Below are 26,491 nucleotides of genomic sequence, written 5' to 3'. Positions count from 1 at the left end.
TTACAAAGAAAATGACAGTTGAAAATGGTGGAAGGCAGTGAGTGGTGGATTTGTGTCAGATTTATCCCCACTGATCACCTCAACAAAATATTGCTGCCTCCGATGACGAACATTAAAAAAATAGATCATCCAGATTTTAATTTGATGAAAACGTCAAATTTGCTCTAACATTAGGAGTGTTTATCTCATACAACCGTTGCGCCACGTTATTATTACATCAAGCCAATGAGTATTTGCGATAGAGAATCTTTTAATTATTACTTATTTTTTTTATCATTCAATTTTTCACATGGCTAACGCACAATTGGTTTGTTGCACGAATGACATGGCGCAACGGTTGTGTGTAATAATTTTTCTAACATTAGTCATTAAATTCAACATTAAAAACATTTTTTTTATTTTTAATATTTTAATTATTTTAAATGTTAACTTTTTATACATTTTTTACAAATTATCCTATAAATTTATTTTTGTTACATGTTCATCCAATTAATATTTTATATATATATATATATATATATAATTATTTATAATTTAAAATAAAATGTTATTAAAAAAATTATTAAACCTATATTATTTACATCTTGATTTATAATAAAACTGCTAAAAATAAATATTATATTAATTTATTTGAATTAGAACAATAAAAAGCTAAAATTATTGAATATATAATTCAACCATCACAATTACAATGTTACATCCACAAATGTGCTATTGATGCATTACGAAGTTCAAATGTTTTTTGAATAAAAAGATATTTTATTTCTTTACTATGTAATGTCTCGTCTTTAAATTACCGTCTCTTAAAATTATTAATGTTATAACTTTTATGTTTTAATTTTAATATGTTAATGAAAATATATGATTAGATTATTTAAATATTCATGTGTCAAATTATTCCATAATAATATAATAGTACATTATTTATTTATGCTTAACTCTGTAATTAAATAAATTTTAAATTAAATAAAAAAATAAACTATAAATATTAGATTGTAAGTTAACCGAATAATAAAATATTGTGAATATTAATTAGATGACTAAAAACAGTCATTAGAATTGATGAGAAAGGGTGTGAAAAAGAGAAATAAGGTCATCAAATCATTGGAGAACAGGATCGTCAAACATCAATTTAATGACCTTTGTTGGAGATGCCCTAAGTTTATAAATTAAGCTAATTCATCTAATTTTTAATTTAAATTTTATTTACGGATACATATATTTTAAATTCAAATAGTTCTTTTTAAATACAAATAAAAAATTAATTGTATAAAATATTTAATAAAATTTAAAAATTCTGAAGAACAATTCTAAAAGTAAGTTAAATTAACAGTTAGATATATTTAGTTAAATTTACAAAACTGAAGATCATAATGTTCAACGTAATTTTTAAAAATATGTTAATGAAATGGTCAAAGTTGTGGAGATAAAAAAAGCCTTTTGTTTTAATTCTATAATCAATTTATATTTTATAAAAATTTAATATAAATAAATTTAAATATATTGGTGTTCACTTCTTTTAAAAATATATGTAGCCACCTCTTTTTCGGACCGTTAGAAAAGCGATAAGGGACTAAAGCGTCCATAGATGAATTTCAGAAACACATTTTTATGATGAGCTAGCGGTCCGCTTGACAATATTCAAGTAGACTAGTAGATAGACATACAACGACAAACTTGAAGAACTGAAATGTATTTTTTGCAAATAACCTATAAAACTACAAAAAAAATTGTGATAAAAGTGTAAAAAATTGGACTAGATTTCAATGATTTAAAAGTTTATGTGTCAATTATAAGTTTGATTCAAATATTTCTAACTATGCATATATATCCATTACTGGATGGGTATATTGTTCCTCGGTATTGCTGTGAACAGTGTTTTAAAAACCGAACCGGTGAGGACACCGGCTTCCGGTTCAACCGGTTGAACCGGTTCAATGACCGGTTCAACCGGTTTGATAAATTTAAAAAAATTTAAAAAAATTACGATTCACCGGTTTTTTACCGGTTCAATCCGGTCCGGTCCGGTTCAACATCCGATTTTTTACCGGTTCAATCCGGTTCAACCGGTCCAATCCGGTCCAACCCGGTCCAACCAAAAGATCCGGTTTTTCGCAGTTTCAGACCGGACCACTGGCCGGTTTGCGGTTCAACCGGTCCGGTCCGATTTTTAAAACACTGGCTGTGAATGTATGCTCAGATCCAATATTAGCAAGTTAATCAACATTACCACATTAATTTAGTTCTAAATTAGTTCAAACACCTAGAAATCTTAAGGCTTCCATGAAAATGTAATGAGTGTTCATCCCAGTGTTTTAAAAACCGAACCGGTGGCCGAACCGGTGAGGCCACCGGTTTCCGGTTCAACCGGTTGAACCGGTTCAATGACCGGTTCAACCGGTTTGATAAATTTAAAAAAGTTTAAAAAAAATTCCGATTTACCGGTTTTTTACCGGTTCAATCCGGTCTGATCCGGTTCAATATCCGGTTTTTTACCGGTTCAATCCGGTTCAACCGGTCCAACCCGGTCCAACCAAAAGATCCGGTTTTTTGCTGTTTCAGACCGGACCACTGGCCGGTTCGCGGTTCAACCGGTCCGACCGGCCGGTCCGGTCCGGTTTTTAAAACACTGGACTTCATCCCATGCATTGGTTTTGCTATGTCATATTTACAACAAACCAATGAGCATTCGCGATAGGGAATCTTTTAATTATTATTTAATTTTTTATTATCAATTTTTCCACATAGCTAACGCATCATTGGTTTGTTGCACGAGTGATATGGCACAACGATTGCGTGCAATAATTTTTCAAATGTAATCAGTGCTTATATAGGCATTAAAAAAATTAAATAAAACTAATCTCACATTTACATCTGGTATAGGTTTTTGTATGTAATTAGAATAAGATCAATCTCGGTTTGCTATTTGATAGAAACCTCAGAATTTGATATTTATTTAGGAATACATGTTGCCCGCTTGTCATGTTAGTCTAGATCAAATTACATGTCAATTATTTATTATATTACATATTTACATTATTTTCAGTTTTGTCCAATATTTTCAGTTCTCCAATTATTTTCTTAATCCATGATGAGAATGAGATGCTATATTTATTATTGCCTCAACTACCTGATAATAATTAGCCTGGTGTATACAGGTAAACCAATAAAATTAATAAACGACAAGTCTCTCAGATGGATTGGAATTCCTTCAAATTCATTTTGAACTTGAGAGGTCATGTTCACAATATACACTGTTTATTGTAAAATGAACGATGTAGATTAATTTGATCAAAATTGTACTTTTTTTATCTGCACCGTTCATTTTACAATAAACGGTGTATATCATGAACATAACCCCCTCAAGTTCATTTTGAATTTGAGAGAATTCTGATCCCTCTCAAATTGTTTGTGTATCTAAATCTTTCGATCTAATACAACACCCTATATATCCATAAGCAAATGGAACATTCCATTCGATAGAAAATATATTTTCAGTATGACTAGGTGGCAAATTTCTTCTAGTTTTTGAAAATATATTTCCAGTATGACTAGGTGGCAAATTTCTTCTAGTTTTTACCGACAAGGTTGCCATAAATCTAAGCAAACGTTAAACTTTTTTGGAAAAATTGTTTGAGTTCTTTTCATTATCCCGAATTATAAACACTTTATTTTAAGAAGGTTTCACCTGTAAAATAATTTCAAAAAACATAGATGTGTAATTTTAGTACATGTTGGGTAGTAATATATCTTTAATACATAATATACACGTTTTCAGAACATAAATTTTGGTAGAAATGTAGGGTTCAATCCACTTTCAAGAACATTTATTTATATGCATCGAAAGACAACATTAAGCAACAAAATTAACATTTTACAATTCTTCAAAAATTGAACAATGCCCTCGCTCCCTGTATACAGTTCCCTCAGAATTTGAAGAACCAAAAATCAATCAACTTAAACTCTCTTTCAGCCATGCTATTTACTCGGACAACCACATAATCAACCCGACTTCCATAAATCTAGCCAACCTAATCTGTAGTTCTTTTTAATTACACCACTCGAAACCCCTAAACTTGTCCATGTATGTTGAAAAAAATATTGATTTTCTTACCCTTCCAGTAATTTACAACAGGGTGGCTACCGATACTCGAGTATTCTTCCAGCTACATCTCCCCAAGGAAAAATAAGAGAGCATAAAGCTTATAGAGCCACTTATGTTCAAAACTTTTTCACCGCGAGCATCATCAGCATCGGCGGACAGCAATGAGTTTTGATTATCACAACCACCTATCTTCCTGTCGAGGTCGAGCATCAGTTTCACATCAGGGGAAGATAGGCACCACCATGCCCTTTCCTTAATACGAGCGGTCCCGCAACATCGGGAACCTTGTCCAGTGCCTTCGTACAAGCATCAATGATTTCATTAAAACCAGTTGCTACTGTAGCCAGCTGCAATCTTAACCTCAGATCTCTAGTTCTCATTAACAAACAGCGGAACGATCTCCCTAAATATTTAGCCCATTCTGCAGGTAATCCTCCCCCAGTCAGCCAAACAGAAAACTGCGATTGGTCACCTCTGGCTGCCACCTCAGCCCTATAGAATCTTGCAAGTTCAATAAGCATTGAGGGTTGCAGAGGAAGAACAGCCACAAATTCAGCTACAAATTCTTCTGTTAGTTCTGGCTTTAGCATCTGATTCCAAAGAACCAGTGCCCACTCACTCGCCTGGTTAAGATTATAGGCTTCAGCAACAATTAGGGCTTCCTGAAAACGGCATTGATCTACTAGTAACCGCCTCGCATTCGTTTCAGACAAACTTAGCCACTTGGAATCTGGCATTCGAATTTGAAGAGAAACGAGGGAAGCCTGCGCACAAGTTCCACATGTTTTATTGCCCGCATCAATTGAAGAGTGTACTTCAGCTGCTTCAATGAAGTATCGCATTGATTCAAGGAGGTCTTCATTCTGATCTTTGTCATACCGGCGAAACCACTGCTCAGAAGACTGCCATGCTCGCGACTCTAATAGAGAAGCTGTTTCATGCTTCATGTCGAAGTGTTTGTAGACCTGGAAGAAAAAAAAGCTTGAATGTTATGCTAATTAAAATGGCAGCATAGCAAATTTTTATTAAATAGTTCGAGAAAGATCAGAACGTCACAGCATTGGATCTCCCATATATACGCGAGTAAAACAGGTCAAATCCAGAAATGGACCTACTAGCAACTCAAAACTTAATGTTTGCAATTGGCAGCCTGGGACACAGGCAATTAGGCAAGAAAACAGACTTGTTTTCTCCTATATCCATCAAAATATGCTGGTTCAGTTTTATCTTCAATCATTTGTTTCCCCACCACTCGAACAACATTTTTATCTTACCATGATTTCATCAAATAATGTAATCCCACAATAAATACATCACTCATGCACTGGGCATTAAGATAATTCCAAAAAAAAAAAAAAGGAACTCATGCATGTACAAACCATAGCAAATGCATCGAGATCTTTTGGATTGAAATGCTTCAATGATGTTAAAACAGCCATTCGGAATCCTCTGACAGCCTCAGCTGTTCCTGCATTTGTGTCTGCAGCAGCTGAATACTTCTGAAGTAGCAAGTCTAACTGCCCATTCTCTATGAGAATTCCAAGAATGAAATTAAGGGCATGAAAATTTCCAACTCCAGTTATTAACCGAGCCAAACATGCAAAATCACCCTCATATACATAAGCTTCAACCCTGGTTGCAGCAAGAGCCACCAAAACATCAACTCCATCAAGGCATGCTGATGATTTGTAATAGTGGTGAGACAGAATAAGAAGCTCAACCTGCAAAAAAGTTTTATCAAAAGAACAGATAAAGAATAAATGCAGGATGACGTGAAATCAAGAAACCATAAAAAGTTTCAAATCTACATTGTTATAAATTGTAATTACTAATAATAGGTGGCAATAATTACTGGGTATTCATATTAGTCAATCATTGCATATAAGAATCTGATGATATAACCCATGTACAGCATTATAAGATAACAAGAAATACAGTTATATAACATTTCAAGTGCTACAGACACAAAAACATTAACCAGAGGATATCATTATTAACAGCTTCATATTAGTTAAAACTCAACTCAACATATCCAAAATCTAAGCTAAAAGAGACAGCTAAATAGAAATATCTCTTAGCACGATTATTTTAGTTACTTTTGACAGTATCGCAAACAAAGAGTAAAGAAGAATGGTTGTTTTGTACTCAACACAAAACAATGAAGATATATATACAAAGTGCCTTCTAATATCTAGAATCATCTCTAATTAATTACTTTCTTCATTCTATGACGTTCTACTAATAACTTCCCACATTCTATAATATTCTACACTATTCTATCACACTCCCCCTCAAAATGGCGCATAAATATCTATTATGCCTAGCTTGTTACAAATATCAACAACTCGATTTTCATTTAGCGCTTTATATGAAAATATCTTATAATTTCTCTCCAGTCTTTAAATACTCCAAAGAAATCAGTCCTTTCACTAGTTTTTCCCAAACAAAATCAATTTCAATATGCTTAGTTCTTTCACAAAATACGGGATTAGATTCAGTATGAAGCGGAGCTTGATTATCGCACCATAATTTTTTGGCATTGAAGTCTTAAGACTTAAATCACTCAAAAATTTGTAATTTATATTACTTCACAAACACTCTTAAGTCATAGCTTTATATTCTGATCTGCACTTGAACGTGAAACAACACTTTGACCCACTTTTCCTATTTCTTACTATGTAGAGTACATATTTCCTTTGACACAAGAGGATTCCTATCTAACTTTTCAATACTTCGACTATAAAGAAATACTTCAATATTCCTAAATTCTTTGTCTGAGACAGAGTATGTATAAAAGATTTAAGAAAGGAAATGCATGTCGTATCACTTCCAATAATATCGACATACATGGCCAAAAGGATCAGGCCAGCTTCATATTGCCTATAGAACACGGAATGATATGATTTACTTTGCTTCAGTCCAAGAGCCGGAAACACAATAGAAGCCTAAACTTGATTGCCTAAGTTAGACTGACATAGAGTAAGCAAACGGAGATAAGCTGGCTGACAGACTCGCCTCCACGCGTCGGCGCAGGGAAGAAGCAATTTCTTCTTGTCAGTCTGCTCCTTTCTCGAGGTGAGTACCAACTGTAGCCAGAAAATAGTGACCCAGGAACCTAACAATTCTGTTCACTAGAGCAGAAATAGAATTTAAACAGATGAATGCTCACTGGGCAATCTGAACAGTAGAAGAAGGTGATTACTCAATCAGATTAGGCTCTGATACCATGTTGAAAACAAAGAGTAAAGTAACTGTAGTACTGTATTCAACATAGAACAATGAATATATATACAAACAGCTTTCTAATCTAAAACTTTCTAATGTCTAGAATATCTTTAGCTAATTACTTTCTTCATTCTACGACATTCTACTAATACTTCTCACATTCTAAAATATTCTACACTATTTATAACAGGCAGTAATGCCAGGGTTGTAGAAACTCCATGGGTCAGATAATATTGGATTGAACAAACATCAATGGCCTGTGGTCATATAAGTGGGGTTGGAATCCATCTAGCCCATAACCATGTGCCAATTCACTTGAGCTAATCCCTATCTTCTCCATTCTATTCCATTACCATAGTACATCTTCATAATTTTTCTCGGTGGGATTATATTCTCCAAAAAACACATCAAGTATACCAGAAAAAACAACTACAAACAGCAGCAGTAATAGACAATAACATAGCTAATTGAGTAATGCCATACCTCACAGGCATGTGGTATTTCTTGCCCTGTAATTACCAATCGCATCAAAGCATGACCAATTTCAGGTTGTGAAGGGCAAAGCTCTGCCCATTTTAAGAAGTCAGAAAATCTCCACAATAAAGGAGAAGGTCCTTCCTCCTTCTGGGTATCCATATATCCCCCACGATGTGCAGCCAGTAGACCCTGTAACACGAAGAATTATAATAAAAATCAGTAAAACAAAATAACAGAGGCACTTTCAAGACATAGAACTCGACTTCTTAGAGAAAAGCTGAGGAATGGTCAACATTCTACAGGTTATTATTGCAGTAAAAAGTCAACAAGCAAAACAACTAAGCCTCAATATACAGACTGAAATGTTGCGCCAAATTTTTCGTGAAGAGTTTCAAAATATAGTTTGTAACTTTTGGAAAGAAGTATGCACTTATTATTGTAAATGATGAAATACCTTGAAGACCATCAAATAACCAATTCACCAAAAATTCAAGCTGTTAATGTGAGAATCCAACTATAATTTTGTTATTATCTTAATACATCCCCGCATGCGAATGCCTGTTAAACTTAAACCTTGAACAAGTATACACTCGCTTTATCTTATATATTTAATATTTAATTAATCAAAGACTTCAATCATAGAGGCTCCGATACTAAATCAAATAACTAAATTACTCAAAAGTTTAAACTGTTAGGTAAGACGCCAACATTATTTTATTATTATCTCCAACAAAGATTATAGTAGTAGTTTAAGAAGAATACTAAAGATGAGATGCAAACAAAAGTCCACCTTCAAAAAGGATTCTGCTAGAATTTGAGCAATACTAGCTGCTGGCATAGAATGAGTGTGGACTAAGAGAGATGCTTCCTCAAATGATTCTTGTGCTTTAAGAGAAAGCAGCTGCAGCAGTTCGATTGGCTGCTTCTCAAATGCTTCTGAAAAAGGGATACATAGAACATTTGCAGCTTTTACAACTGTTATGATTCTCTTACATAGTCCACGTCCACTACCCTCGATAAAAATGGTCGATAAGCTCTGTAACACCTTCATTTGAAAATTTATCATTTCCGATCCATGCATAGAAAAAGGATCAAGTTAGAAAGCATATATGCAGAAGAAAAAAATGTATATTTTGCATGTTTAAAGGATAAACTAACAAATCAAAAAGAAAGCAGGAGATGGTTAATGACCTCAAGTGGGTCAAATAGATTTCGCTCAATTAAAATGCCATATGATTGGAGAACAGACAGCACTTCCTTATCAAGCAATGATGGAGATAGTCGACTGCTAGGAGTTGAGATAGCTGCAAGCTTTAGAGCAGTATCCACAAGAATAAATTCTGGAGGTGTGTGTTCTGGAGACAGCTTATGTTGGAGTTGCTTGGCAGCTGTTATTTGTCCACACTCCATTAAAGAAAGAACAGCCCTTTCCAGCTCTGCAGCTCCAACTGTTTCCTCCCATTTAGAAAATGAAATTTCCAACTTCAAATTTGCATCTTGCAGGTTCAACTCATTCTTAGAACTAAGAGGAACGGAAACATCTTCCGGATCAATAGTTTTATCCACTGAATCAATGAATGGTCGCCGAGATGGTAAGTACGCTTTGGCCCTCCGCTTTGTCTTTGCCCCAACCCCTGCAGATGGGGTGCTGGCATCCAGGGCTTGATTCTTCTGAACACCACCAATCAAACTTTCCTTCATATCGTGTTTCTCTGCAGTTCTATTCCTCATCGTGTTAATATGGATGTCCATCTTTGTTATTAAATTTGCAGTCTTGTCAATGATATTGGAGCTATTTCCAGCCATAGGAACTTGACTTGAAGAAGATGTAAAATCTCCTTCACTCTTTACCTGAGCTTCTGATTCTACTGCCAACAGCCACACTCTAGTCTCAATTTCTCGCAGAAGATTTATTGGATAAACCCTGAAAAAATTATCATAGAGGTATGAGAAGAATCCGGATGAACTCTGAAAAATTACATAGAGGTAAAAGATAATTCTTCACCAAGAACTGACATGGAAATTAAATTAGGATGAATCACTTACGGACTGGACAGCGTTATCATCCCACTTAACCATTGAAGAGAAAGCAGAAGCAATTCATAAAGCTCTCTAGCTGGAAGGTCTTTCTCCACCATTTCAGCATGTTTAAGGAAAAATAAGCCAGCCTAAGAATGATATGCTATTTAGAGATAATCAACAAACATGCAGAAAGGACTCCACAATAATTCTCAATTTACTTGATAGCAGTAAATAAACACACCTGTAAAGGGGAAAAGGAATATCTTATGAACAGGGTCTGACAATGGCCCCATAGAGCAACTCTTTCTTCAGGAACATCCCAAAGAAATTCCTTCCATTCAGTTACCATGGCTTCAGCCTGGAGATTGACAGAAAAGGAGGTGAAGTGTGTCCACAGATTCATATTACAGGGATATCATTGCAAACAGTAGAATAGTTTCAAGGGAAACACTTAAAACATGTGAAAGGATAAATATTCGTTCATAGGACTAAAGCTATTAATGATTTAAACTTTCTACCAGCTAAATCAAAGGCATTTCAAACAAAAAATTCAATATCTTTGCACTAATAGTTGACTACGCACAACTATGAAGTGACTTAAAAGAGAATTGTCATAAACTAAAGACAGAAAATGGACTACCAGAAGAGAAAATTACAAGAAGGGTAACTGTAAGCTTATCTTATCAAATAAGCAACCAGCAGAAAGAAGAAGATTAATGAAAAATTAGGACCGAATTTGAGTGGATCTTCTTCATTCACAGGTTCTTATAGAAGAGGTAATATCTGTTTGTTTTGAAGATTTTTTATCATGAAGGATTGAATGCCACAAATATGGCTTCAAAAAGAGATCAGGACATTACAAACAAAATTTACGTAGCTGGAAGGCCTTCTAATGAGGATGAGATGTGACATGTAATGTTTGACAAGGATACATGGGAAGCTCATTCCTCAATGGCTTTTTGAGAATATCATATTGGGTTTTTGTGTTAAACTGATTTGTTCCAGTCCTTTCTGGACTTGTTCCTCATTAGTTTTCTAGGCAGGATAAATTTTATGTTTGTAATCCTTCAGACAAAGCAACATCCAGTTTCAAGGTTAAGAGCTTCCAAGTTCTAATCCATAAGTCTGGTAAGTTTGTAAATTCTAATGTATTAGTAATCATCATCTAAGGTCTAAACACCATTTAGCATACCAAAGAACTACTCCCTCCATGCCAATATAGTTGTCCACTTTCACAAATTTTTTTGTCCCTAAACTCTTGTCCACTTTTAGTAAATAACAACTTTTGAAATGGATATTCCTATATTATTCCTATTTTTAAAACCCACTCATCAACTATTTGTTGTTAATATTTATTGTTATTGTTCATTGAATAAGGGTATAGTAAGGAAAGTTTATATAAATTAGTAAATATTTATAACATTAATTGTGTTTTCTTAAACAGTGTGGAAAAGTGAAAGTGGACAGCTCTATTGAGACGGACGGAGTATTATTGGAGATAACTTAGTGAAAGATGATCAGAGAAGGTAGCCATTCTTAAATTGGACTTCTGAAAAGCTTATCAAGTGAGTGGAAAGTCTTGTCAAATGGTAAAGAAGATTAAAGGTTTTGCGAAGGGATAGAAAGAAGGCACATTTATTCTATTGAATCTATTCCTTTTACTATAAATGGAACCCCTAAAATTTGCTCAAGACATTCTTTCCTTCTTGACTCTTCTGGATGATCTAGATAGTTCATAGGGGATCAGAATCAGGCAGAAATATAAGTATTTATCTGACTGGAGGACAGCTGAGAGTTTGCTGTCTATAGTTGAGTACAAGGTTGTAGTGGCATATGGCACATCTGAAGTCCTCAATCTCAATAGAGATTTTAGCTTCATAATTTGGGAGTCAAATATTTTGGGTAGTTACCTCCAGAATATAACACTCTTTGACATAAGGCTAATAAAGCCAAGTATATAAGGATGGAGAGAGTGAAGCTTAAGCAATCTATAAAGCTCATGGAATAATCTTGTTCTTTGATGGTCTTTTTTTCCCTCAAACCAATATCTAGTCACAATAAAATAACATAACTCGACCAAGCAGGAATATGTATCACAAGAAAGTACCTGAGTTTCAGTTACATGGTGAACAGCAGATTTCCAAGGTCCGCCACTTGCCTCCAACTGCCTAGCCCAGTTGCGTGCTTGCTCCCAATGCCCATTCTTCTCTAGTGCTGTTAAAAGCGAAGCATCATCTAGAGTCTCACTACCAAGATGCAGACCATCATCCTTCCTCAGTAGAGGCTCTGCTAAGTTAATTTTCCAATAAAGTCGTCGATAGTATGTTGAAGCAGATCCTCCATCCCCGAAGTCAGTTGCAGCAAGAAGTTGTAACAAGCATCTTTTTTCATAAGGAGATGGACAATTTGAAAGCATCGCATTGGCAGCTTGAACAGCAGTGGAGCTTAGCCATGATGTTCCAGAATGTGCTTCTCTTCCAATGATTGATTGTAAATTAGATGATTCATCCTTTATCCTGGCCGAGAAGGAACCGAGATGTGCTGAAGCTTCAGATAGGCGCATCTGTGAAAATGCCTAAAAAGAAAGGAAATAAAAAGAAATTTTGAAATTCTATCAGATGGCATTATAATAAATTACTTGTCTCTGAAGCAAATTGCGGACAGCTGTAGATTAGTGGGATTTCAAATGCAAAACCTAATTCGTAGGTATTATTCTTGTGTATTCTATTTTTCCTATTTAGAATTCATGAATATAAAGGAGTTGCGGTAAACTGCAATAAAATACAAGAATTAATATTTTTTTTCCATCTTTATTATTTCAACGTGGTACAACAGCTCATGCCCTAGGTCACTGTCGCTTGAGAGAAATTGATCCTCATACCTAAATCTTATTGCAGCCTTTACCTCTCTTTTTTTTGCTGATAAAAGAGGAATTTCTTAAGATGGCAAAAGGAAAAAAGTGCTATTGAGAGCAGTGGAATTAAGATTGGGTTGCTAGGTGAAAATCCTTCTCTGCAAATCATCCATTGAAGGTGGATGGAACCAATTACCTCGCTGAGTCGAGGTTATGTTTATTGTTCATTCAAGCTAGAGGATTAAAGGGATATACTGCAGGATGTAAACAAAAACTAGCTGCTGATGATCCAACACACTGGACGGAATCAGAAAATTCTCTTGTCAACTCTTGGCTGATTAACTCGATGCAACCGCAAATTCTCGAGGATCCATGCTATTCAACACAGCAAAAAAGATTTGGAATGCAGCCTCTCAAACCTATTTTCAAGTTGGTAATGATGCTCAAACGTCAGATCAATGAGATGCAAAATAAGGTTCATAGAACTAGACAAGGAAAGATGACAATAGGACAGTGTTCTGCTGAAATAAGCTGGTTTGTGACAGGAATTAGACTATCATCGAGATTTTCAGGCTGAATTTCCAAACGATGCAGTTCAGTTTCAGAAATTAATCGAGTAAGAAACGTGTCTATGATTTTCTTGCTGGTTTGAATATGAAATATGGCCAGAAATGGATGCAGGTTCTTGGTAAGGATTGTTTCCCTCCTTGAGACAACTATACTCTTACATTCAACTGGAAGAAAGTTGAAGGAATGTCATTGTATACACCTCCTCTGTAGAGAAAGCATGACTACTTGCCAACAAGACTCATGAACTCGAGAAAGGGAGCGACCAAGGTCTATCCAATAAAATTTGCTTAGAATATGATTAATGTAGTAGGCATACTAAAGAGAATTATTGGAAGGTTCATGGTGGACCTACAAAGGGATATGGAGGTAAACGAATGATTCCACAAGGCCACAAGAAAATGTGCCGGAGACAATAGAAACACCAATGTTTTGAAAACATCAAGAACTAGTGGTTTTTCCAATAAGAGATGCAAACTCTACGAAGTCTTTTGTCTCGACTTGACTCACATCATATTGTTGCTTCTTCTAATTTTACCAAATCAAGTATTATGTGACTTACTAATTATAAAACTCATAATAATCCAAGGGTTATAGATTCTGAAGCATCAGACTGTGCAACGTCTTCCCAGAATTTTTCAACTTATACTCCAAAATCAGGCAAAGATAAGGTCCATATTGCTGACAGGTCTTTATCCTCTATATCTGGAACAAGTTCTATTAATGGTACTCCTTCCATTAAACTGTCATCAGTGCTTAATGTTCCTAATTTTTCGAACATTTTTTGTTTGAGTTCCCTCACCAATGAACTGAATTGTAAAGCTGAGTTTTATCCTACTTATTGTATCCTTCAGAAACTGAGAACAGGGAAGATGATTGACTATGACTACAAATCATGATAGGCCATTTTATGCCTGCCAACCAACAATTAATGTTATTTAATGCTTATACAGAATTAAAATTATATATTGTAAATTAAAGAATCCATAGGTATACAGAATTAAAATTATATATTGTAAATTAAAGAATCCATAGGTTTAAAGAAATACTATGAGGCACTAATTCTTAAGATATACCTCCTAAAGTGTTTGGTTGTATGTTTTGTTCATAGGACAAATGTAGGCAAATTGGATCCTCGTGCACTTAGATGTGTGTTTGTTGGGTATTCTGACACACAAAAAGGTATAAATGTTATAATCTGCCTATTCAGAATATTTTTGTTAAGTATGGATGTCGCCTTCAGGGAATTAAAGCCCTATTTCTCTCCATCTCAGTCACCTCTTTAGGAGGAGAATATGGAAGAAGATGCGTCCCAAAATCACCATGTGCTCCACGCATAATTTTAACCCAACCATTAGTAGTGAGAATGACAAACCTTACGGTGGGAAGCCAGGGTAGGCCAGATTTGAAAACATGTACTCGAAGACAAAATGACAATAAAGCTATTGAGCATGTTTTACCTAGTCAAACGCCATCTCTGAATTTAATTCTTGAGGAATCATCCAATGAATCTCCTTTATATCTTGATCCCTCTAACTCTAATTCTGCTACTAATCATCTTGATGTTCCTACTGTTGTTACAAAAGAAATTTGAGCTTACTCTAAATACCCAATATCTAAATTTTGTCTCGTATAGGTAGTAGTTTGGTTACTTGGATGAGTAAAAAGCAAACTATTATAGCAATATCAAGTGCAAAAGCTGAATATAAAGCTATGGCCCAAGATGTGTGCGAGTTTTTATGGCTTCAAAAAGTAGTGCATGAATTACAGTTAATGGATGGAAAGAAACTTTTTCTTATATTGTGATAACAAGGCTTCTGTTAGCATTGCCACAATCCATGTATTAGCTGATGTTTTAACTAAGGAGCTTGGTAGTAAGATATTTCAAGCCTTTTTTTAGAAGAGATATTTCATGCCTTAGTTAGCTAGATAAGCATGCAAGGTATATATGCACCATGTTGAGTGGAGTGTTGACAGCTGTATAAAACTAATTTTCCGAGTTAAGTTTGGTGTATTCCTAGATTAGTTGGGATTTCTATATAAGAAACTACGTTGTAGGTATTATTCCTGTATATTCTATTTTCCCTACTTTAGAATTCCTGTACATATAGACTACTGTAAATTACGATAATACATTAGATTTATTTTTTCTCTTCCATCTTCTTTATTATTTCAACACAAGTCAATACACAAATTTGCATTCTTCATTACAAGATAATTAAAAGAAAATCTACAATCAAATAAACATTACAATCATTTGATAGTAGCTATTTCACTTTTCAAATCTAACAGACAGTAAAACTGAATTCAACTTCAATGTAACTAAAATCAGACAATAAAAACAAACGCAATATAATGAAACCAAAATTAAAATATCTTTTTTACCAAAAAATTGATTAAAAGAATTTTTCAGACAAACGAAAGAATGAAGAAGGGAAAGGGTGAATTGACCAGATCACTAGTTTCACGTTAGATGATACCTAACAGAGAGGATGGGGAAAAATTTATGGGAACCATTATATCCATCTTGACCATTGTGGTGATGGATGTGATATTAGGGTTTGGAGAATTAATATGAAAGAAACTACTCAAATTTGATGAAATCGATTCTGTATATACCAGAAGGCTTCACAAAAAAAAAAAAAATATAAGAAAATTTGGCAGCACTAGGGAGAGGAACTGCCAAAGAGAAACAGAGAAGGACAAGAAAAAGAAAGGGGCATTAAAAAAAATATAGTGAGACATAGGAATGACCAAATTGCAATAAAGAAGCACCAAAAGGTAAACAGACTTAAGTGCAAGAGGAAATTTCAAAAAACACATGGAGCAGTCTAATTTCTCATTCTAACGTTACAGCTTCACTTAGAAAATTACATTCCTCTACTTTTGAATATTTTATCTTAGCAGGCAGAATGCCTGAAAACAAGAGAAGTAATCCCTAAAAACATAATTCCACGTTATAATTTAAAAACACATAGTTAATGTGTCTCAAGTTTACAATGCAGTACAAACATAAAAAGGTAATAACTGTGTTCATATCCACATGAACATCTATCCTCAGCTCCAGCAAAGTTTTAACTTTAGCTTATAAATTCTATGAAAACCTTTTCATTTATAATAATTCCACAATCACCTAATACAGACTAAACTAGGGAGACATCTGGAAGCCCGTTATACACTGATGGGTGCTAAGAATCAAGACTTAACACTGGTGATAACAAATGAGCATGTTCTCAGCCTCAAAAAAATATTACCCAGTAGGAACAGCATATCAATAATTTAACTATTGGTCAACATTTAGTCAAATTTCATAAAAACCACAAACCAGCAGTCATTTAAAAGAAAAAATCTTCATCCAAAGAAACTTAAAATGGAACCAAAAAATGAGTTGAAAGTTTGAGTACAGACCTGAAGCGCCCGAATGAAAGGCAACAAAGAACATGAAGGCAAGAACATGTCAAAAGCCTTTAATAATGGCAGAAACAAATGTTGTTCACAAAGAACTGCCACCATCTTTGAGAGGGGCACTGATCCTTCATCAGAATCACTTGAAATATTAACACGTTCACCAGCTTCTGGTTTTATTTCCTCCTTACCGATTACAGGCTGTGCAATCGGTATTTTTGAACCACAATAAGTAGTTGAAACATCAGTAGATGCAACCGTTAGATCCACAGAAATGGACTCCATCAGACAGCGACGTTTTGCATTTTGGCGGTTGTAACGAATTGTCACAGCCCGGTTACCCACTGGCAAAGAATTAGTAGCTTTTACAGCTGCCCCAACACTATCAGAAATCTGCGATGCAATGTCATTCACCTTGATGGCTGAAGTTTCACTGTAACATAGTAATTAATTAGATGCAAATCTTAAACCAGAAAATGCTCAACAACCTTACTTGAAAAGCATAAATTTTTTATTTAGGAAGTATAATATTATTTAGGTTGATGGTTACCTTGCTGCTGTTATTTCCAGCCAAACCGTCAGGCAAGATAATGGAGACACATCTGCAAAGCATGAAGCAATCATTGCCAAAAGAGACCAGGACATCTCTTTTGCTTTCTTCAAGAGAGCCTCCCCAGGATTTTTCTGCTTTTCACAATCAGCTAGAATTCTAAAGAGTTCAACAGGCATAAGAACATCCTCATCAAAGTATGAAGTTTCGCTCCTTTTTTCTGCAGTATCCAAGTACGATAAAGAACCAACTTTTTTTTTTGACTGCATGCCCTTCAAAACTGTCAAAATATGAACTCTGAGACGTGGATCACTAAATTCCTTACTTGCCTGAAATAATTAGTCACTAGGGAAGCTATATCAGACGAAACTTTAATAAGAAAAACATCTGACGTGTTCATTAAAAATGAAATAAATTTACCACTTGGACCACCGTCTCAAAAGGGTATCCTCCAATCTGAGCTTCAGATAAAAATCCAACCTTATAGCAGAAATTAAAAACATAAAATTGGGAGGTGAACAAGTTATCAAAATTAAAAATCAAGGAAACACAATGGAGACTTCGCAACCCAGTCTCAATCTTTTCAACTTCACTTTTCTTTTCAGACAGTTAAGGGATAGAGACATACCCAATCACTATCTCTTGCCAACACCACAAGGTATTTTGTACTTAAGGGAAGATGGTGCATCTGACAGAAAAAAGTAACTAAATTCCAGTGTTGACTTGCAGCTTTTTGTTGAGATCGTAATTCAGCTCCATCGCCATTACCAGTAAGTAACCAAGAGCCACAAGATTTTCCGTTCATTATCACTGGAAGGCTAGCCTTTTCCAAATGCTGTAGGACTAGAATGGGAGCTCGTGAAGGACGTCTACTATCAAGAAAATCTTTAGAGTCATTTCTATTATCCATTCTTAAATATTCATCAGCTAGAGATCGAGCCAGAGACCCTGCCATGCCATCCTCATGAGAAACCAGATGAAATGCAGAGCCTTTGGGTGAAACTTGACCATACTTCTCACTAGTTTCACTTAACTTGTGAAATGACGCTATTCGCCTCAGGGCAGCAATATCTACTCGAAGCATGCTAGCAGATAAACCGCACAGCTCCAGAAGAAAAACACATGATGCCACCAGTACAGGATCCTCAAAATGAGTAACAGCAAGTGGAATGACCTGAAGTGTCAAAATAAATGTTTGCACTCATCATCAAGTTGAGAAAAACATTAGTACTAAATTAAAACATCATGCATTACAGTAGTAATAGAAATAAAATCAACTAAACTAGTATTCAACACTCAAATGAATGACCTTCAAGTTAGAAAAGATGAGTGACGTTCAGTAAGAGAGAGAGAGAGAGAGAGAGAGAGAGAGCAAATCAATTTAAACAGGAAAAGAGACTAGTAAGACCAACCAAAGAAATAAGATTTCTCCCACCTTTAAAATGTACAGTAGCCTATTCTTTTAAATGCAGATTGGAAAGAATGTGATACAAAATTTAATCAAAACCGCGCGAAGTATAACAACCAATAAAAACAGCAGCCATGAGAAAAATCACAGTTATAGTTACCTCTCTAAGATTATCCAAACTTTCCCAAACCCACTAATTTTATTTTATAAATGTACAAATTTTTAACCCACGAAATGATATAGGTTCCTTCTTAACCATCCCTGACGATCCATAAACTGCATAGGGATAGTGGAGGCAGAACACAAGCTTCACAGCAAAGGTTCTGTAATTAGATTAAATGGAACTCTTGACCACTTTTATTGCACATTTGAAGTTGAATTAAAAATCATTCCCAATCATTCACCTTCTAATGCAGCTAAGAGGGAAGTTAGGAACTTCTTACTGCCACATGAAATGATATGCTATACCCTAATCATAAGCCTGAGATTGGTATAATTTATTAGCTGATACTTTATTGTAACTCCATTCAGCAAATATAACATTACTCATAGATTTTCATCTGTATTTTTCTTACTGAAACTAACGAGCCCCAAAGCATATGATGGGAGTAAAATCAGTCCTTACAGATGAAAGAATAGCCTCTTCGCTCTGAGTTATAGGAGCTAGAAGTGTTTGCACATCTGACTGCACATTTGTTTGTCCATGCGATGAAGTGCTAGACTGACCGCGCAATTTCAACTCTTGAACTCTAACACCAAGAACATGATTAAAAGCTGCCAATGCACGTCCGCGATGCAAATGGTGCTCAAGCCCATGTCCAGTTTCCTGAAGCAAATGTAAAACCATCAGATGAACAATAAATAAACATGGACCCAAAACAGACATGGAACATGCAAAATACCAGCATATCATATCAAACTAACCACTTAACGGTAACAAAACCAAACTCCTTAACATACAAATCTAATAGATAAATGTCTTTGTTGACTCGGTGCAAATTTAATTCCAGAGACATTAGTCTTGTTATTAGCAGCCAGAAACAATGCAGTCCCCCAATTCTCTGTAAAGTTGCTCTTTAAAAACATGGGGAAAATCTAAAATATCTTCTACCCTAATCTCATCATTATGTGGGTTTTGACAAACTATGAGTTCTTTTGGGCAAAATCAAGAACTTGGACTCTTCCGATCTTTTGTGCCAAGTTGGAGGGGCGAAATGAACCTTTATTAATAGTTTTATTATGATTTATCTTTAGTTAATCACTAATTCTTCTTTAGATTTATCTCACAAACTCCAAGTTAGTTTAATCTTACCTTTTTTTTCAATAAAAAGTTTATGTGTATGTAAACATGTAATAAGTTATCTTGATTCTCGGGTCCTTGTTTATCCATTTTTTTGGAATGTAAATGAAGTAATAAAAAATTTAGCAGAGTTCCAAAAAAGTTGGAGTCCTAAAACTAAAGAGATCCTCAGGTTCTCCCAAATAAGCCTTTACAACTAAAGAGAGTTGGATTCTTTAGAAATCACCCTTACTTTGTAGTATATCAAAAATAGGAAACATACTAGAAAACCAAGGAGCGTGACAGTGAGATTTGAAGATTATTTTTAACCAAGTACAAACAGGTGATTAATGTATCCTATATAACATTTACACTCAATAAGAAAGCTTAAAGAGAGACAAGCCCTCTTTCATAAGCCCCTTCCAATCCCACAAAACCAAAACTCTCATAATTATTGATACGAAAGCATCTTGAAACCTGCCAATAAATTCATTCTCGGCTTTATCTAAATAGTCAACTTTTTTTGGTACTATATTAACTTATTTCCTTCCAAATAATAAATCTGCAGAAGTCTCAAGATACTTGTTTTTTTTTTTTTTTGAGAATATATACTTGTTTAAAATTCAAGAAAATAAACAATAACATTTAATTAATACAGCTATTACAACATTGATTTGGAGTAGGAAACTTAATGTTCCTTTAAAGTATCAGCATTATTACAATCACCACAAACACTAACATCACAATTTTCTTAGAATATTACAACGAGATTGCAAGAGATAAAAACGTATATTATGCAAGCACATAACAAAGTTAGCTGTGATAATGAGCATGAAATATTTCCATAGAAATGAAATGCAAATACCTCAAGTGATGAATCATAGAGTTCCTCTTGGACATGATTTTGTATTGTTGCTTCCCAAGAGACGGCACTTATCTCGGTGTCCTCATCAGCATGTATATAAAAATCGATTTCTCTATCTAACAAAGAGTCTCCAATAGGCAACCCTGAGAATGATTGACATTCAAGAGGACCCTGTAAAACAAAAGTTGTCATGAGTCAATGCACTTGAGCAGTACTGTTGATTCAAAGCAAAAGAAAGATGCTGTCCATAACTTGAATTTACATAAGACTACCAAATACCCTCCATCATCAGATTCTTTAAGATCAATTCTCATCAACTACTAATTAAATACATAAACTTTAACCACCTTTTTAGGAGTCTTGAGATGTACATAAGGCACTTCAAGAAGATATGCTAATGCACATCTATAGGGTAACTAGAGCGCCAACAAAAATGTTATAGCAAGAAAGTAGAAAAGCGAGGTGAGGTAAAAATAGGGAAGAGATATGAATGCTGAGTGGTCCCAATAAAGATTCAAACAGGGAAGAGAAAACTTCAGCTGGACGAAAACAGGTGTAACTAGTGCAAGGAAAAGTGGAGGTGAAGAAACAAATTCGATTTGAAGTTTTTGATGTAGAATCATATGTTTAGCCATAACGAAGTAAATGCTGAAGGTGGCATCGGTAGCAGATACGATAAATGAATTGCCCATAGAGCCCATAAAATAATATTCAGCTTTTATATTGGATTTTTCTGGTCATTAAACCTTTGATATAATATCTACACAACAAGCGAGCAAGAAAATAAATCATGAAAGCAGCAAAAAGAAAAGAGACCTGGATATAAAGCTGAATCAGCCTACGGACAGCTTTAGGAAACCAGCATGGCAGCATTTGTAACAACGAAGTATCACGAGCAGAAGAGAAGAAGATATTATCGCGCCAACAAAGATACTTTGACAGCACTGAAATTCAACATGCATAAATTAAACATGAGAAAAGGATGATTATGCTACTGAAACATAACTCATACTGTTTCTTAATGAAAAAAGAGAGCATGATGTCCATACTAACCATTATGTGCCTTGGGGCCCAACAAAATAGAAGTATCTTGCCCAACACTTGCTGTTACAAGTGTGCGCCACAATGTAGGAAAGCGCTGTAAAATGGGCCTAAGGTTTTCTAAAGTACACTGTGCTGTGGAACTACTGTTCCTTAGTACGCTGCCACTACTTAGACAATATTGAATTGGACTAGAGGCATACATTAGAGTTGCTAAAGCTGCCATTTCACCGCCTCCTTCCGCAATGTCATCAACGGTACGAATTATTTCATCAATCTCTAAAACATGGAGGTTGCTATCATGCGACATTATAGATCGAGCATTGCAAAATGACGCGTCATATTCACGCCCCTTTATCCTAGATAGAAGCAACCAATTCAACCATTGGCATTCTCCCTGAAAAATAAGTGTTAAAAATGAATGATAGAACTGCATCCACAAATTTTATGTCGCAAACAAGTTAAATTGAACTGAAGATTAACATCTTGAATGAAGAGAGAAGGGCTGGAATGACAAGGATAAGAAATATACATCTTCACCTCCTTGATAACGTACCAAACATCAGAAAGAAATAGCATACTTTATAGCCTGGATAAGTTTCTAGGGGACATTAAAGTGTTTTCTTCAATTTAATAGCAGATGAGCAGTTATCATTGAAATGCTTGTGGAACACGTTACATAAAAAAGAGATGCTTTTTGATTATATTTAAAATAATCATACTAATAATAAAATTGGCCAGCTAGGAGGACCAAAAAGGATTTGAAAATAACATTTATAACCTTAACAAAATAATTGCAATTTATTTCAAACAAGTTTAAATTAAATTTGAATATTAAGTAGGGAAAAATGTTTTTTTTCAAATAGAATACATGATTTTTTTAAGGCCTAATGTCTCAAAAAACCCTGACCTTTTAGCCCCTTTTCAATCCTACCTATTTTGCATTTTTATGTTTGAATTGTACCCTGAAATATTAAATTGACGTTTTTTTTGTTTGAAAAAAATTAAAAAACGTTCTCCATATCTATCATATATCAATTGTATATGTTAAAAATTTATTTAAATTTAGTTAAAGTAATTAAGAATTTAAATTAGTTTTAAGTATGTTTTTTAGTTAGTTTTTAAAAATAAGACTTATTTGTACTTTTTTGAATGGAAAGAAATTTGATTTTATCTTTAAACTTAGTTAATTAAATGATTTCATCATTTGAATAAAAAAATTATGAAAAATTAAAAAATTAGGGTACAATTGAAACGAGAAAATGCGAAATAGGGTAAAATTGACCAGTTTTCAACGTCATGGTAGAATTGAAAAGGGGCTAAAAGGTCGGGGGTTTTGAGGTATTAGGCCTTTTTTTAATTAGTAGCCATAATAACATTTGCCAGAATGGACCAAGTGAAAGTAACTAATTACTAATTTTAAATGTTCAAAATTAAGTGTCTTTTAATATTTAACTTTTAGAAAAATTCAACTTAATTTTAAAACAAATATATAATTAGAACATTTATCATATCGCGCTGAAAATTAAACAGATTAAGTTCATTTAATTTTTGTGAATTGTTAAAATTAAATAGAAGAATTCAAAGTTAGATCACAAGTTAAAATCATGCCAGTGCACATGATAATTTTAGTCGTCATAAAAAGGAGTGATTTCTTCAGAAGAAATGGGTTATTTTAGAGGATACGCGTCAATGTTTAGATGGCAATCAATCACATGCTTATGAGCATGCAAAGCTAATGTTTTTCAATATGTCTGATATGCAAAACAAGTTGCTTAATAAATGTAACTGCAAATGACGGACAATATCAAAGCAAATGCTAGACCGGAGATAGCCCAAAAACCCTACTATATTAACATAAATGAAAGAAAGCTATTTTCATGTAAATTAAGGGGGAAAAAAACAATTAGAGAAAAGTAACTCTCTAGATGTGAGGAAACTTACTGCAGCTTCCTGTAGCAAGTAAAGCGAATCATTGTCCAGTACCAATTTGTGATGGTCAAGATAAAGGTCCAGTAAATTTGGCAACCTAAATTGCACACTGTGATGCAAGATTAATTTATGAAATGCTTGTGTGGTATCAACATGATGTTCTCCGCCATCTAGTGAATTTAGATCAGATGAACCCTTCACAGAATAGTCCTCTAACAGTATTTTGCTAGAACTGCTAGCTATGAAGCCTGAACGAGCCAGTAGAGCTACAACCTCTGCAGTGCCTTCCCAGTATTCCTTGAAAAATATAAATTTCTTTGCAAGCTCTTGTTCCATGCGCATCCTTAGCCACACAGAACACGTTGCCTCAGTGGAAAATCTGAATATTTTGATTCCAGGAACATGCATGCACATAGCATCCACTTCTTCAATGGAGCATAAATAACTGCCACATTCAGGAAATTCACTGCTGTATCCAATAGCTGGTACATGCTTTGGGCTGTCCAAAGTTATTTGGAGGCTTCCACATGATACAGCAGATGCAGGAAAAAGATCCATAAGCTTATAAACCTCCTGCCAATCATTGTGGCATAAATAAAACTCCAGTTGAGACTCCCACAATACATGAACACCCATAACGAATGGTTGATCCAACACTATCTGCATCACAAGAAAGTAATTAAGGGAACGGGCTTGGTGTCTATTGGTGTAATGAATTACTAATTATTCAGAGAATAATCATAAATGTCTTGCAATTGAGGCATGTTATAAGAATTCCGTTTAGGGTAAAAGCATCCAGGGCACCTAGGAAGATGAAATACAGACTCATAGCATGCGTGGGATCCTATCTTACCAGACGCTGTCATTTTCCTTTTCAATATTAATTCAAAACCTTCATGCTCTCCTGAGAGCCACAAAAAAAAAGTGACTTACACGATCGATTGTTCTTTGATCCCAGACACTAGACCACACTGCCGCACCAGCCCAATAACCAGCATGGGCAATATCTTCATCAATCACAGGATCAAGAAAATTTTCATTCATGCTTGACCATGCACCTAAAACAACTCCATCAACTTCACCGCATTCAATGATTTGATTGAAAGGTGAATGTAATAACTTCAACTTGATTCCTCCAAGCGAATTTAAAGGCTGTCTTGCTCTCGTTAACTCCTGCCGGCCAAGAAAAGTTCTCCAAAAACTACTGCTAGGGTACAGCCTCTTTCCAGTAAGAAAGAGAAAAAACTCATCAGATCACGAAAACCAAAATAAGAACAGTTCCACAGAAATCAAAAAATGTATCAGGCAACTGCAGATACCTCTATTATTAATATCATCTCTAATATCTTCCAATCATAAGGTCCCAGGTAACTATATTTTCTCGCCTCTTCTGCAACTTGAATCCGAAGAGACCTCCTCAATGTGCCAAATAATAACTGCTTGAGGCAGGTTTCAACGTCCTCACCTAGCCTTTGTAATGTTGCAATGGCATGTGTAGTTTCCCCCTGTTAATCACAAATGATCAATGCAGGAATGAACATCATTTTTTAACATCATGTCATTGAGCATTATTAAGCTACCTTTAAGAATAGGTCATAAGCGATGGCTGTTCCAATTTCACGAACTTCACTAAAAGTGTCAGGAGGCTCATCATCATTGTCTAAACCTCTTGAACGATGAAGATGTAATTGTAAAACAGCTAAAGGAAGACGACCAGAAAGCAGTGCATCTTTAACCACAGTTTCAAGGTCTAAATTATCCAATTTCCATCTTGCCATCATCTCTTTAGGATTTTCCATTGGAAAAAATTTCTTTTCTAAATTTCCAGCTCGCGGCACAAATATAGATACTGCAGTTGAATCCTCTTGATCCAAATGGGCACTGGAATCCAAGGCATCCTTGGACATCAAAGCAAGTTTTTCAGCACTGGTGCCTACGGAAGATGCAGAATTTAAAATTTCTTGCTTGTTATTCGACGCCAAAGTTGAAGCATTAGCTGGAACAATGGGAAGCTGAGACTCATCCTCAGACAAATCTGTTTGTAAATTCAATGCATCTCCATCCACCTAAATGGTCAAGAAAAGGTTCAATGTGGTAAGCTACAAATTAGAATCGAGCAGTTCAGGATCACAAAATAGCATACCAATCCCTGGCCATGCTTTTTAGATTTTGCTCTGAGCCGATACTGCATATTCCGAATGATCTCCAAGAAGCAAGCCATTTCATGAAGCCTTCTTGAGGTCCCCATCTCGTTTTTCACTTCATCTGGTAAAATTGGTGGAAGAGAGAGCAAACGACTCTTCCTAAAGCCATGCATGTCCCAATTCTTATGCTGCAGTAACCCATATTTTCGAATCATTTTGGTGGCAAAGCCAGTAGCTAATAAAAGAATTCTGTAAAAAGGAAAAAACACCATGCAAGGTTTTAGAATAACAAGTAATTCTGAAGAAGGAAAAAAAGAGTAACTTAGAAATTGTTCTTTTTTTAAATAACTCCTAAGTTAAATCGGTACGAAAACTGACAAATAACGAGGAAAGATGAAGGATAAAAAATAAAGTATAAAATCACATGGAATAACTTAAGAAATACAGGGACAGTAACCACTCTTGACTGTTCCTCAAAATCTGAAATGCTACTTCAGTATATAAGCTGATTCACATAGGTTTTATGCAAACAGTTTTCTATAAAAAGATGTAAATTCAATGTCAGCCCTTTCAAGCTTTACTTAACCAACTAATCAAACAAAGTAGTAAAATAGTCA

At 34.8% G+C, this 26,491-nt stretch overlaps 1 protein-coding gene across 3 annotated transcripts in view; it reads right to left on the bottom strand.

Moving 5' to 3' along the window:
* Positions 1–3,800: 3,800 nt before the first annotated feature.
* Positions 3,801–26,491, bottom strand: part of LOC126655796 (uncharacterized) — a 30,548-nt gene continuing 7,857 nt past the window's right edge. For all 3 annotated transcript variants that reach the window (XM_050350097.2, XM_050350098.2, XM_050350099.2), the window contains exons 6-26: positions 25,874–26,123; positions 25,311–25,796; positions 25,050–25,235; positions 24,664–24,951; positions 23,743–24,390; positions 21,811–22,195; positions 21,574–21,701; positions 20,758–20,928; positions 19,239–19,439; positions 17,834–18,379; positions 17,626–17,685; positions 17,206–17,534; positions 16,659–17,088; positions 11,937–12,404; positions 10,071–10,187; positions 9,854–9,975; positions 8,999–9,731; positions 8,598–8,852; positions 7,814–7,996; positions 5,485–5,826; positions 3,801–5,070 (exon numbers count right to left, since the gene is read on the bottom strand). In XM_050350097.2, coding sequence (XP_050206054.1) covers positions 4,321–5,070; positions 5,485–5,826; positions 7,814–7,996; positions 8,598–8,852; positions 8,999–9,731; positions 9,854–9,975; positions 10,071–10,187; positions 11,937–12,404; positions 16,659–17,088; positions 17,206–17,534; positions 17,626–17,685; positions 17,834–18,379; positions 19,239–19,439; positions 20,758–20,928; positions 21,574–21,701; positions 21,811–22,195; positions 23,743–24,390; positions 24,664–24,951; positions 25,050–25,235; positions 25,311–25,796; positions 25,874–26,123 — 7,078 coding nt within the window. In that variant the 3' untranslated portion in view covers positions 3,801–4,320. The remainder of the gene's footprint in view (positions 5,071–5,484; positions 5,827–7,813; positions 7,997–8,597; positions 8,853–8,998; positions 9,732–9,853; positions 9,976–10,070; positions 10,188–11,936; positions 12,405–16,658; positions 17,089–17,205; positions 17,535–17,625; positions 17,686–17,833; positions 18,380–19,238; positions 19,440–20,757; positions 20,929–21,573; positions 21,702–21,810; positions 22,196–23,742; positions 24,391–24,663; positions 24,952–25,049; positions 25,236–25,310; positions 25,797–25,873; positions 26,124–26,491) is intronic.

This window comes from Mercurialis annua, linkage group LG7 (genome assembly GCF_937616625.2).
Source record: "Mercurialis annua linkage group LG7, ddMerAnnu1.2, whole genome shotgun sequence".
In the NCBI taxonomy this organism is placed as follows: domain Eukaryota; kingdom Viridiplantae; phylum Streptophyta; class Magnoliopsida; order Malpighiales; family Euphorbiaceae; genus Mercurialis; species Mercurialis annua.
The sequence above is the reverse complement of the archived record's forward strand: the minus strand, read 5'-3'. Positions and strand labels throughout refer to the sequence as shown.